Here is a 13622-nt window from a genome sequence, read left to right on the forward strand (position 1 = left end):
AGCCGCATTCTCCTGAGAGTCCTCAAGTCATAATAGTTTGTCCGTCAATGTACAGTCGTGACCGCCGTTGAGGATCCACTCTAGGGGCATTTATTCATGAACTCTGAGGTGTACCGGATATGTAAGTATGTACTCCCTCCGTTTCTAAATATAAGTCTTTTTAGAGATTTCAATATGGACTACATGCGGAGCAAAATGAGTGAATCTACACTATAAAGTACGTCTATACACATCCGTATGTAATATATATAGAAATCTTTAAAAAGACATATATTTAGGAACGAAGGGAGTAACTGATATTGTGGAGAATGTAAAGGTAAACCAACACCACACCACACCACTGTTTTCTATTGTCATGACGAAGTTTGTGCTGATCGTGGTGATCAATGTAATAGTGTAGCGATATTCAGAGATTTTTTAGCGGTTGGCATACCCATACTCATTCAATGATTTTTCCATTGAAATGTCATGGGCTCTTTCGACCTGTGGCGAGCTCGTATACAGTTTGTTGCATACACACAAGTGCTATATTGCGATGATTCTAGGCGCCCGCTAAATATTTTGATTCATGACGCGAAGGTGTTTTTGTGTTGTTGCGTGCAATGTTATTTTTTATTCTGCAATTTAATTTTCCATATGTTGTAAATCTTATGATTCGTTGCCTATATAGCTTTGTGTTGAATGTTGTGCCAAAAATGTGACTTTTTTCTGCACATCTTTTTTGTCATACCTTGGAGAAAATATTGCAACAATTTAAGCACATAATATTTATCAAAGTACTAAACAAGAAGAGTTGTGCTATGCGCACCTCGCGTACGATTTTTATACGATACACCAGATCGAACAATTAGTAAATATATTTTTTTAAAAGTAAAAAACCACTTAAAATGAGTGGTTATAGCTATAGCTATCTAAAAAACAATTAGTAAACATAACTGGTGAACATTCGCTGAGAAGGAACTCCCAGCGAACTCCTACACATGTCGGACCATTGCGACTTGGCAGCAGGCCTGCAAAGCAACTTTTTACTACTGTATTTGTGTTAGCGTACAGCGAGCCACGTGTACTATAATATTTGTGTTTTCGTACTCGATGCTCAATGCGCCCTCACGGTCCGGCCCCGACAAGGCCGGCCATCAAGCTCGCCAGCCTCTGTCCCGCCTCGCCCTGCCTGACAACGTCAATGTCGCCGCCGACGGAGCACTCCTCGCCCGCTGCCTGCTCGTCGCTGCCGGCGCACCACCGTCCCGGCGTGACGCCGTCAAGCGGTCGCCTGAGCAGCTCCTCGTCTATCCTCTGCAGCAGCGCCTCGTCGCCGTCGTCACCGAACCGGCCGGCGAAGGCCGCGCCGCTGCTCACCACGGCGTCGTACCGCGACCGGTGAGGCGGCGCGGTCTCCGGGACGGCGATCCGGAAGGTGTGGTTGACGGTGCTGTTCTTGAAGTGCGCCGAGTTGGCCATGACCGTCTGGAAGTAGAACTCCATGGGGTTCAGGGCGTTGCTGAAGTACATGAGCATCGTCCTCGGGAGGTTGTCGGGCGCCACCACGCAGTGCTCCGCGAAGGCCCGGCTCAGTACCGTCCAGGGAGAACCTTTGAAGAGCTCGAACGCATCAGGCTTTGGACGGTGCCCCGACGAGAAGGAGATCTCGGCGTTGGTGTTCTGCAGGAGATTCTGGTCCAGCACGACCACCGGCGCGGTCTCGGAGTCCATCCTGTGGTCGATGAAGTTGAGGTCCCTCGGCACGGTGGAGAAGGCGTAGAGAAGGTCTGCGCGGCGCACGCCACCATTGGTTTTGTCAGTGACATGAAGAATCATCAATCGGAGTAGGGAAAATGACGAGACGTCACGGATTGCAGCTCACCGTCCTGCGATACGAGCGGGTAGTCCGTGGCGGCGAGCGTGACGAGCCAGTCCCAGTCGGCGCCAAGCCTCATGAGAACGGAGGCGCCGCGGAGCACGGCGGCGACGACGGACGCGCCGCGGCCGTCGACGGGGCTCCCCTTGCCGACGACGTGCACGTTCCCGTACTCGAGGAACGGCTGTTCCGACCTGACGTAGCCGGCTAGCCGCGCCCGCTCGTAGGCTCCCGCGCCGGCGTCCAGGTGCAGCAGGTACCGGTTCCTCGGGTGGTACACGGCCTTGAGCAGCCGCGTCATCCTGACGGAGTCGCCGTGCCCGCCGGAGATGTAGTACGCGAGCACCGGCGGGTACCCGGCCCCGCGCCTCGGGACGGTCGCCGGCGGTGCCGTCGACGCAGCGTCGGCGGCGTCCGGGCTGTAGGGGTCGTCGTACCCATACGCCGGATCCCTGAGGAAGGAGCTCGACGCGTAGCCGAGGACCAGCAGGCCGGTGGTGAGCGCGGCTAGCAACGCGAGCCCGGCGCACGGGGAGCACGCCAGGAGCCAAGAAGCGCGAGACATTGCGTGTACTCGATCAGACCCTCTCGCGGCCGTGCGTGTGCCGGTGGAATGGTCACCGGCGGTCCGGTACTAGTAGTAGCCCTCTTCAGCTTCTGGGTGTCAACGCTTGTGTTAGGTTGGGATCGATCATGGAGAGGCAGCACATAAGCACTGACGCCACCGCGAGGTGCCGATAAATAATAAAAATGGTCATGGAAGGAGAAGATATCTCCTCTCTTGATTTCTTGTTTTCTATTTGTTCCCTTGGTTTCATGTTCTATATTGTTGTGACATATGGTATGGATTTTTTTTTAGTTTTGAGGATCATATGGTATGGAAATTATAACATGAACTGTATCTGTATGTATACATGTATAACAAAGGAGAGGACGTGCTTCCAAGGAGGCGCGAGCCGGCAGGCCGGGGCGGGCATGTCGCCAATCGTCCCAGCATCTCAATCATTGATAGCTGATGCATGGTGGATAGGCATGTCAACGTCTAGCGGCCGGCCGTCGCGCGTGCACGATCAGGGTGTGCTTTGTGGCCGCGGGTGCACCGAAACTACTTTGGGCACGGTAGTCGTTCGAGAAGTGGCAGCGCTTACGTGCTCAGGGTATACATTCCGTATAAACCCAAAATTCGATTTCTACCGTTCAGTATTATTTTTTAATTCGGTTAACAAAATTAAAAACCGAAAATTAGAGTTTCAAATAGTTAACGGGAAATACGGCGTGGGTTTAGGTTTATACTGATATAATGAACATTGAGGTCGACTCCCAAACCCCCAAATGCTAATTTCGAGATGGCGACCAGCGCACTCCTAGGCGACTCGCGGGGCAGCTCCCCTCCAGTGACCCTGCTGTCGGTTTTATATCCGGCATATCTTGTAGTAGGAGTTCTAAGCAAGGCGTCTTGGAGCGATGGTAACACAGACACATGATTTTACCCAGGTTCGGGCTCTCTCGAAGAGATAATACCCTACGTCCTGCTATTGATTGTATTGATATGGGTGTACTATAGGGTACATATATCTACCACGAGATTGTTCTTATGAATATGAGATCATCTATTGACTAGTCTGGCCTAGGTTTATATAATGCAGCAGAGGTCTAGGATTTAGAGGAGTCCTCGTCTTGTGCGCCAAGTTTTGTGAAAACCTCCTTCTATACGGCATGAGCTGCCCGAAGTGGCCCATGAGTGAACCGCCATGGGGGTCCTCGGCCCGATCCACCTGGTCGGGAGACAACGTGATGAGTACCCCCTAGTTCAGGACACCGTCAGTAGCCCCCTGAACCGGTCTTCAAGTTGGGGACGCTCCTCGGTTTTTTCGAACTGTTCTTCGTTTTCGGTTGTCGGTCTTGAAAACTGGTTCAACAAATATTTTCATTTTTGATCTTGAGGATTGCCGAGCTAAATCTGAAGTGTTCACACGGCGGGCATCCGAGGAGCCATTTAAGTCTTCGTCCTTTATCAATGCCTTGTTATTTTTTACACCACACCTCGGGTTTGAAGTGTTTCCCGTGCGGCGGTGTCCTCTGGCTTCCGAGCTCCAACGCCAGACTGCATCCTAGGTGTCTTTTCTAGCCGAGCTCCAACGCCGAACTACATCCGAGATGTCTTTTTGCAGCCGAGCTCCAACGCCGATCTGCATCCGAGGTGTCATAAATTATCTCATTCTTGAAAAACTTTGAAGGAGTTCACCCGAGCTTAATGCCGGAAAACATCCTATATGGATATAGCCAGTTGCATCCAAGCTTTATGTGGGACTGCTTCCGAGGTAGTGCACCACCTCGGCCATGGGCTGATTTTTTGTGGAATTTATTTCCGATTAGTGCAATTTATTTGCTGATGAGATGTATAGCCAGTAGCTCTCAAGGTGTGTGTCGGCCTAAAATCCGAAATGCACCTGGATGAAAACATGAAATTGCTGATCCCAGTAGCCCCTGAGACTCAGGTCGATTGGCGAAATCAGCCTCAGGATCAACTCCTAGCTCGGCAGCGTACATAAGAATGGAAACGCGGTGCACAATTGTTCCCGAGACTCAGGTTGGGTGCGGCCGACCAACCTAAGGATTGTAATCTCCTCGAAAATTGTTTTGCATTTTGTAAATTGTCTGCATGAATCGGCAATGCAGTAGCCCCCGAGCCACTGGTCGGGTGGAAACGCCAGATCAGGGCATCGGTGTAACCCATTAATGGCTTTTAAGTAAGGAGCGCGAAGCCCAGTAGCCCCCGAGCCTTAATGTGGGCACGGGTGGCCGAATTAAGGATCGATATCCGCTTGATTTTTTTTGTTTAACACAGACTTCTCGAAAAGAGAATAAATGTCTCCTTAAAGGAGCTAGAGCTAGCGAAGGCCGAGTTCGCCAAGGTCGGCACCAAGGGGCTTCATAAATAGGAAATCAACGCCAATAGGGAATTATGAGAGTGTTATGTCAGCTGCTCGGTTGTCTCAGCGAGATTGTGCCCTTGACTCTTTAAAAGATGGGCTGCAATAAATTGACTTTACTCACAATTTATGTGTAATGATTCTATGTATCCAAGTACTTTACATCATTAATGCTCGGATCCGCATTGTACAAAACTTTGTCGACCGACCATCGGCTTCAACCTCCTCGGCCAGTAGTCGGGGAGTGTTTGTCCCACTTTATAAAGCCTTTATGAGGGTAAAGATTTACGGCAAAAAAGGCAATCTGGCCATATGGTTTTATAAACAAAGGTACGTGAAGAGATATGTTACATTACTTTTTAATGTAAGAAACATCTTTTGGGAAAAATAGTTTCTTTATAAGTTCCTTTTCCTAGGCTATCATGTTAACCATGATCGTGAAACCTCAACTCCGATCAATGTGGGAGGAAAATATTGAGGATTTAGTTTGTGGAAAGCTCCCGAACTCTGTGGTCTTTAGTGAACCTAAATTTTCACTTCCGTCGTTGCCGACCAATTATATTCTTAAGATGGTTACACTAAAAAAAATACACTTCCGTGATGATACGTGTTTGTCACAGTAGGTCGCATTTTCTGTCATGCATGTACATCCATGACGATTTTATGACAGAATCAAGATAGTCATACCTGTGCTGTCGTAGAAGTGTTCGATGACATTACCAAAATTATCATCACGGAAGTGTCCACTTCCATGACGATAAATCCCGCGTCACAGAAGTGCTTTCGTCAAGGGTGACCGACACGTGGCATCCACCGTAATGGAACGCCGTTAAGCTATCGGGTCGGGTTTTGGATCCGATAACCCGTTAACAGCCCCGACCAATGGGGATTTTCCACGTGTAAAATCATCATTGGTTGGAGGAAACACGTGTCGGCTCATCGTTGGGACAGATGTCATCCACTCATTGGACAGAAGGCGCCTATGATACGTCGACACGTGGCACGGCCCAACAGAGGCCCATTCCTGTGAAAAGGCCGGCCCGTTTGACTTGGTCAAAAGGTGGCGGGCCGGCCCATGTAAAGCCTGTTAACGGTCTATTCGCATATAGCCCATTTACAGCCCGCTAACCCAAGGCCGTTACGCCCTATCCGAATTAGGCCCAGTAGCGCCATCTGGGCCACCCAATATGATTCCAGCCCGTTTTCATTTCTGGCCCATGTATGGCCCATGACGTCTTTCGGCCCATATGAGGCCCTATGTAACTCTTGGCCTATTAACGACCCGTGGTGAAACTGGCCCGTAATGAACAGTGTATCACTTTACACCCATTAACGGCCCGTGGTGAAACTGGCCCGTAATGAACAGTGTATCACTTTATACCCATTAACGGCCCGTTATTCCGTTGGGCCGTTTCCAGCCCATGTTATCTTTCGGCCTTCTCAGAGCCCATTTATTCTTGGGCTCATTTCCAGCATTCGTTTACTTACGGCCCGTTACTGTCATTTTCTGCTTGTGGGCCAAATTCAGCCCGTGGTTACAGTCGGCCCGTTTGTGGTCCGTTAATACGTTGGGCCGTTTTCATAGCGTCATCAAATACGGCCTATTAACGATGGCCCGTTATGGTCGGCCCATGAACGGACAATTCCAACTCTAGCCCGTTTACGGCCATAATGCGGCCTGTTATTGGCCCATGTTTGGCCAATCGATCATACTGCCCGTATAAGGCCCATTGATGATACAGCCCGTAGAAGGCCCATTATTTTTACGGCCCGTAGAAGGCCCATTGTTTCTATGGCCCGTAGAAGGCCCACTGTTTCTACGGCCCGTAGGAGGCCCAGTGTCACTACAGTAAATATTAGCCCATGGTTATTGTGGCCTAGTTTTAAAAAATAGGTTATTGCAGCCACTAGCAAACCGCGGAAAAAGAACTGCAATGACTACAAGCAAACAAATAAACAAGACAACAAGGAAATAAATAAGCAAGCAACTTACGCTAGGCTATCACGGCTATCACACATATTACATCCACTGGGCATCAAAGTTCGCCACCAGTGCAAATAAACGCGCCGACAAAAGAATATACAAAACTGAGAGCACTTCAGAAGGCACTAGGCTTGGCCACGTCGGCCCCCCAAAACAGCTGAAGAAGCTGAGTAGACCTCAGTTGTGTCAACGATAGATGCATCAACACTAGATTTAAGGCATGATGGTGCGCACGGCAGTCCTCTGACATCTTCATTGCATCTTTGACTTCAAGTCGGAGCTGAGCTGAAGCAAGCCTTTCCGCTTTAAGTTGAGACTGAAGAAGTCGAACTGATTGAGGCAGCGACTGCACAGAGGTTGTCTCACACCTGCTGGTGAGTAGCTTCAACTCACTGTCTTCATCAAGACAGGACCTTGGGGTCATCTCGCTGTCCTCAAGATGGTTTGGCTCACTATCTTCCCTAAAGTTCCGCCTGGTATAAGAGATACGAGTCTGAAAGAGAAACAAGGAGACACGTAACAGGTTTCACAATTATATAAGCAAATAAATGGATCTGTTCTGCATAAGGAACATGTTTTTACAACTACAATTTGAAACTGGTAGTTGTTGCAAACATCCAATCAGATGTAAACAGCAAAGCAAACAGCAGTGGAGGAAATGATGCCTATCCAAATCTATACTAGAACAAAGTTTGAAGGCTTGAGAAGGATGAACTTACATTACATGTTAACACGGGCTGGACAAAGCCCTTCTCCATGTTGATGGAAGGATAGTTCAATAAATTTCCCAAAGAAAATTCTTTATAAGCGTTGCCATTATTCTACATTTTGCAAAGAGTAAATATAGATCAAATAATATTGGAAGAAACAGAGGATAATGAAGCTCAGGTGCAGACTGATGATACATAATCAAATAGCAATTAATTAAGTACAACGTTACAAGGCAAAAGGGAGAGAGGTACTGACAAGAGCAGTGCAGAGCCCATTATTGTTTTGAGATCGTATGATCCTTTGAGCAAGGAGATTCATTTGAAATTAGTTTTCATACAAGAGAGAAGGTAAGGCACAAGTAGAAATTTAGGAGTTCAAATTTTGAATTGATATCATAGACAGTACCTGACGCTGGGCTCCCAGTAGTTCTAATAGGGGTTTGGCCACTGGAGTAGGGGTAAAGTGTGGTACAGTTGGGCCTGTGTTTTCTGTGGCTGCTGATCTATCTGATTTAACAGGTATCACTACCTTTTCCAAATACCTAGTTTGTACTCCTTGAGGATCTGCACTCACCCTCTTCCTTTTGGACATCTATTACGAAAGAACAACATTTGACTGGAAAAACATAGTGTGACGACACATGGAATAGGTACAGAAAATGGATAGGTATGGCATATACTCATATATGATGCTTAAACTAAGCAGATGGTGTAACAAAGTAGAAGTAATGCAAGAGGTCAGATGCAAAATATGTGCGACCAATACAACTTTGCAAAGTTAGAGCAAGCACCTTGATGGGTGAATAAGATAGGCCATCCTCCACCATGCCAAGTTTGTTAGCCAGTGGATCGTTCCGCAATATTCCTCTCGTGCGCCCATTCTCATATTCATTTTGATAATGTTCAATATCTGACATGCATGAAAACATAAAAACAAGTGAGATTTTCTTTGTAATGCAGAAGTGATTCTAATCCAATACTGCCTCCCTGTAAACCCCTTTGTGCTATCTCTGCAATTCTTTTAAAAGATGCCATGCATGCTGTAATTTGTTGTGTGCATTAATATAATGTGGCCTACTACTCAAAATATGAGAGCTCCAGAAGTGATGACACTTCGCAGATGATAGCTTCAACATATAGTAAAGAAGAACAAGTCGACCTGACCTGGCAGATTCAAAATATACTAAGGGAGAACAACTCGACCTAACCAGTCGACCGCAAGAGAAGAATATCTTCTTAAAGAAGAGCAGAAGAGTAAGCAGATTGAAGATATTACAAGTCTTTCAATACAATGTCGGTTGGCCACCCATGATGAACCAGAGCGCACAGAGAAATACTATTCTTTCCGGTCTCTCCATATGTGGCTCACATGCATTTCGAAACTAAAGTAGGAACATTTAGCTAACCAATTAAACATCTCCCAGTTTTACCAATATCAGCAATAATATCAGATATGAATTTGTACAACTAAGCTTGTTTAGCTCGATGGGTGGAGCAGTGCTATTACGACACGAACCACGTAGGCTGATTGTGGTCATCATAAAATGGGGGAAAACATAAGCATGATGAGTACAGTGTTGACCGTGGCTGTGGGATGGCAGATCTGAAGCTGCAAACCGCGCAAAGGGTAGTTAGCAACCGATGTTTGCTTTGAAATAACAAGTAAGATTTGGTATGGACAAGAAAGTACGGTCAACAAGTGACAAAGAAATGCAATTATGCTGTCTCTCTATATGTCGCGACATGCATTTGGAAACTCAAGTGGGACCTTTAGCTAACCAATTAAATGTGTCGGTTAACTAATGTCAGTATCATATCACAATCATATTTGAACAACTAAGCTTTTGAATTCTGAATGTTGTGTTGTTTAGCTTGAAGGGTGGAGTAATGCTAGTACGACAGAAAGCACCTACGCAGATCATAGTAGAGTAGATAAAAGGGGAAAACCCTAAGCATCAAGAGAAAAATCAGGAAAGTGGAACTAGCTGGACCAGTGGGTGGCGCACATGCTTTTCGAAACGAATATAGGAACATTAGGTGACCAATTAAACGTTCTATGTTTTAGTGATATGAGCATCATATCAGATTCGTATTTCAACACGTAAGCTTTGGTTGAGGTCTTGAGGAGCAGTGCTAGCACGACACGAAGCACCTACGATGATGGTAGTGAATATAAAGGGGGGAAACCATAAGCTTTACGAGTATAGTGCCCGTGCCATGGCGGATCTGAAGGTGCAAACCGGACAAAGCTACTTCGCAACCAATGTTTGCTTTCAACTATCCACTACGATTTGGTACAGACAAGAAAAGTACAGTAAAAAAATTACGATCTATTTTCCGGGTGAGATCAATAACTTAAGCACATATGGAAGAGTACCACCTCTCTTGCGACGCTGTGTAGGCCTATGCTGATACATTGAGGGTGCTGCGGGTGCGATGGCTGTCGGCGGCGGGGAAGAAGACTTTAGACGGCAGATGGCCGGGTCGGGGGATATATCCTGTTGCCGTGGACGAGGTGGTCGTAGGAGCGGCAACGGCAAGGTGGACGACGGCGCCGATGAAGCGAGAGGAGGTGATGAAAGGATCCTGGTCCAGCACCGTGGATGAGAGACGTCCATCTCTTGAAGTGGACGACGGGGTAGGGGTAGCGGCTCCGGCAAGGTGGAGGATGGGGTGGCGGACGGAGGAGGCTGGCCGCAGTGCGGAGGTTGTCGTGCCGCCGATGGTGTATGAATGGGGAAATGGAGGGGAGGGGGGGATCTCAAACTTTGGGACACGCTTCTCTGAAATGGGGGAAAGTTACGAACTTATCCCCCGTTTAAAATTTCGGACACCGCATCGGTTGGGGATAGGACGGTAATCTCGCATCTCCCAAATATTTGCCGATAACAATTTCGGGCGAGGAGAGGGTGTTTTGCCGCCCACGGTTGGCGCCCACGGTGTATGAACGGGCCTGACAGGTAGGGCGGTTGTGTCACGTCTGATGGAAGTTACACATCTGCCCCTATTTAAAATATTAGCCTACATCAATTTCGGACGAGGAGAGTTTGTTTTGCCGCCCACCGTGTATGAATGGGGAAATGGAGGAAGAGACACATGTCTTTCAGACGAGCTTGAATCTAATGTGTTTTGCTGCCCACGTTTGGCACCCACCATGTCTGAATGGGCTCAGAGGCCGTCGTGTCACGTCTGATTGAAGTTACTAGTCTACCCCTATCGACAACAGTGTAAATCCGGTCGATAAGGATGTCAAGTGTCAGGGGTAGACAGTAATTTCCATCTCGCAAACACTTGCTTCGGGCAGCCCACAAATTATAGTGGGTGTTTAGCCGCTTCGTTCAAAACTTGGGAGAATTAGCATTCATGTTTGCCCTGGGACCTGGCAAACTAAATTCAAATCCAATTTGTATTCGATTACGAATATCCACAGATAATTATACGTTTTGTTATTTATTTCTTCAAAACCACAACAAAGATTTATTCCACCTTTATATATGATTATGATTTAGAAATGCCGTGATCTTCGAATTCAGGAGGTTGGATACACTGTGAGTCAAACAGTTATTTCATCCAATACAATATGCTCACACGAAAAACAGTTCACCTTATGTCAATCATACAAGTACTGAGGATTACGTCGTCTAAAAAATTCGGATCATTACAACACATGGACAACATAGGGGGTCTTGCAACATAATCCATTCAGAGACATGACACAACATGCAAGTACAATAATCTAATGACAATTTCAACTGGTATCTAAAGAAGAAGCGGGATTACCTTGGGCTTCAGATAGCAGAAACAGCAGGACCTCCTCCATCTTCAAATGCAACATTCTTAATTCCTCCAATTCTTGGGTTGCTTGCATAATGTGTGCCGCTAATTCCGTAATTTCCAGCCTCAAGATAAAGATTACCTCATTCATGGCAGCCACACCATCTCTTTCTGCCTCTAGTAGAGCCTCAAGCACTATAATATCTGTGCTCAGACTGCTCTCCGGCGGTGTTGCCTCTGAACTGCTACCATCTGGTAACATGGATGGCGCACTGCTTCCACAAATAGATTCTGGGGTTGTACATTGTGTCCTAGTGTGAACGGCATCCTGAAAGGTTTCTGCTGGACATCAGTAAGAGATAGTTATCGTATGATCCAGGCAGTAAGCTTACATGGTAAACGACGGACGAATTATTGCCGAGCATGGCAAACTATATTTAAATGGTTCGAAGCAGCATCAGCCGAAAAGAAATTAAAATGGTAAGATGAAACTAGGGATGTAAGTGGCAAATACGCGACATCCGACAGTCCCATCTAGTTAGTTTTTGCTACCTCCCTAGTTCATTTTCCTCAAAAAAAAACTCTTTTGAACTATCATACCACTAGTGGACTTTAGTCGGGATTAAACGGGACCCAGTTGACATCCCTAGTTGAAAGGGAGTGTACAACCGCTATATTTAAGTTGCCAAGGCATCTAAGCAGTTGAAATAATCTGAGAAAGCACTTTACAGTGTGGCCTCATATAAACTACAAAGACTGTCTTGTGATGAAGTTGAGAGGAAAAGTTAAGGACTCAAATGAAATAGGCATGCATTTCTTTACGATAGTACAACAGGCACTGCTGACATATTGGCCAACTCAGGTATAGCGTAACAACAAATAAGCATTCGAATCAAGCAATACAGCAAAGCAGACAACTGAACTATTTGTAATTCGGTAGGATTACACGTTGAGGGCACAAGCCAAGAAAGCAGCCCACTCGCATTACATTTCACATGTACTAAAACACACTGGCTTACCATATGTTGTTGTGAAGCCTAGCTGCTGTTGCAATGTTCTTTGAAGATATCGTCAGCACCCCGTGGTTGCAAATCTAGTTGTTGTAGTTTATTCTGCACCATCTATTTAGGTAAAATTAATTTTAATCGCATGCACTGGTTCGAATTGATCATCAATCGTTCATCTAAACTAATGAAAGAAGGGTGTGTGCATACATGACAATATATCTGCTTCCCTCTGTTTTTATGCTTGTTCGAGGTGCCAGCCCCAAAAGAACAAATATTTTGCTTGATGGGGTTGGCAGCTCCATAATTAATAGAAGCATCAAATTAGTCATGCAACTTGGGAAGATCAAGAACACACAAACAAGTAATGAACAAAGGCTCGGAGCAGTGATGTAATAGCTAGCATCAGAAAATGTAGGGTAAAACGAACAAAAAGCAGCGGAACCACATGCTAGTTTGCTGATGTGTAATTAAGCATAGAGAACATTAAGCCGTTTGATGGAACCAACAGGTGGCATCAGAACAAAACTAAAGCATATTAACTATATGTGCACTGGTATGTAATTTAGCACATGTAACATGTTCACTGCCAGAAGTATGGCCCTACAGGTGCAAGCAGAATAACGCGTCTCATGAAAAACTGAATGATGCCCTAAAGAAATTCAAAGGTGCGGTGCTTATTCTAGGAAGTGAACGTAGGCTCCGGCCATTGGATAATAGTACCTGATTCTCGGCGGCGTATGGGTATCGTTGTCATACTTGATAGCTAAGGATCGTCGATGGTGCTCGTGTTGCGGTTGAGTTTGGGCCGGCTGTCGCCGTCGCTGAAGCGGCTCCGGTGCTATGGTTGCAGCGCCTGTCGACATACAAGAAAGCTCATCTGTGGTAAGTGAACAGTTGCACGATAAAGAGAAACACCGAAGGAGTACAAATCGAAATAACCTGATGAGGCTGCGGCATCGGTAAAGCAGAGCCGGTGGAGTTGAATATGGCGTCCGTGGAGCGGGTCCGGTGCAGTGGACGAAGGCTTCGGCGGGCGCGTTGTACAGTGCTTTCTGTGAGGCGGATCTGTTGCGGCGGACGAGGGCTTGTATGAAGGGCTAGCGAAGGGGCGAACGAGGGAGTCAGTGAAGGGCCTACGCTGTGGTGGACGAGGGCGCCGGTTAAGCAGATCCGGTGCAGTGGACCATGATGGCGGTCAAGTAGATCTGGAGCGGTGGACAAGCCAGTCGCTGAAGCGGCTCCGGTGAAGTGGTGAGTTGGCAGTTGGGGGTTCCAAGGTGCGGAAGGTAGATCCGGCGGGGTGTGAGGTCCACCGCTGCGAGGGAGGACTAGACTCGGCGGCTTGCCGTGGTTGGG

At 46.9% G+C, this 13622-nt stretch overlaps 1 protein-coding gene across 1 annotated transcript; it reads right to left on the reverse strand.

Annotated features, from left to right (window-relative positions):
* Window positions 1-743: 743 nt before the first annotated feature.
* On the reverse strand, window positions 744-2569 carry LOC123074819 (beta-glucuronosyltransferase GlcAT14A). Its single transcript, XM_044497560.1, has 2 exons — window positions 1865-2569; window positions 744-1769 (listed from the first exon to the last, which is right to left on the reverse strand). Exons 1-2 carry the CDS (start codon window positions 2421-2423, stop codon window positions 1108-1110), a joined length of 1221 nt encoding a protein of 406 aa, XP_044353495.1. The 5' UTR covers window positions 2424-2569; the 3' UTR covers window positions 744-1107.
* Window positions 2570-13622: the final 11053 nt, after the last annotated feature.

The sequence above is a fragment of the Triticum aestivum genome, chromosome 3D, assembly GCF_018294505.1.
Source record: "Triticum aestivum cultivar Chinese Spring chromosome 3D, IWGSC CS RefSeq v2.1, whole genome shotgun sequence".
NCBI classification, from domain to species: domain Eukaryota; kingdom Viridiplantae; phylum Streptophyta; class Magnoliopsida; order Poales; family Poaceae; genus Triticum; species Triticum aestivum.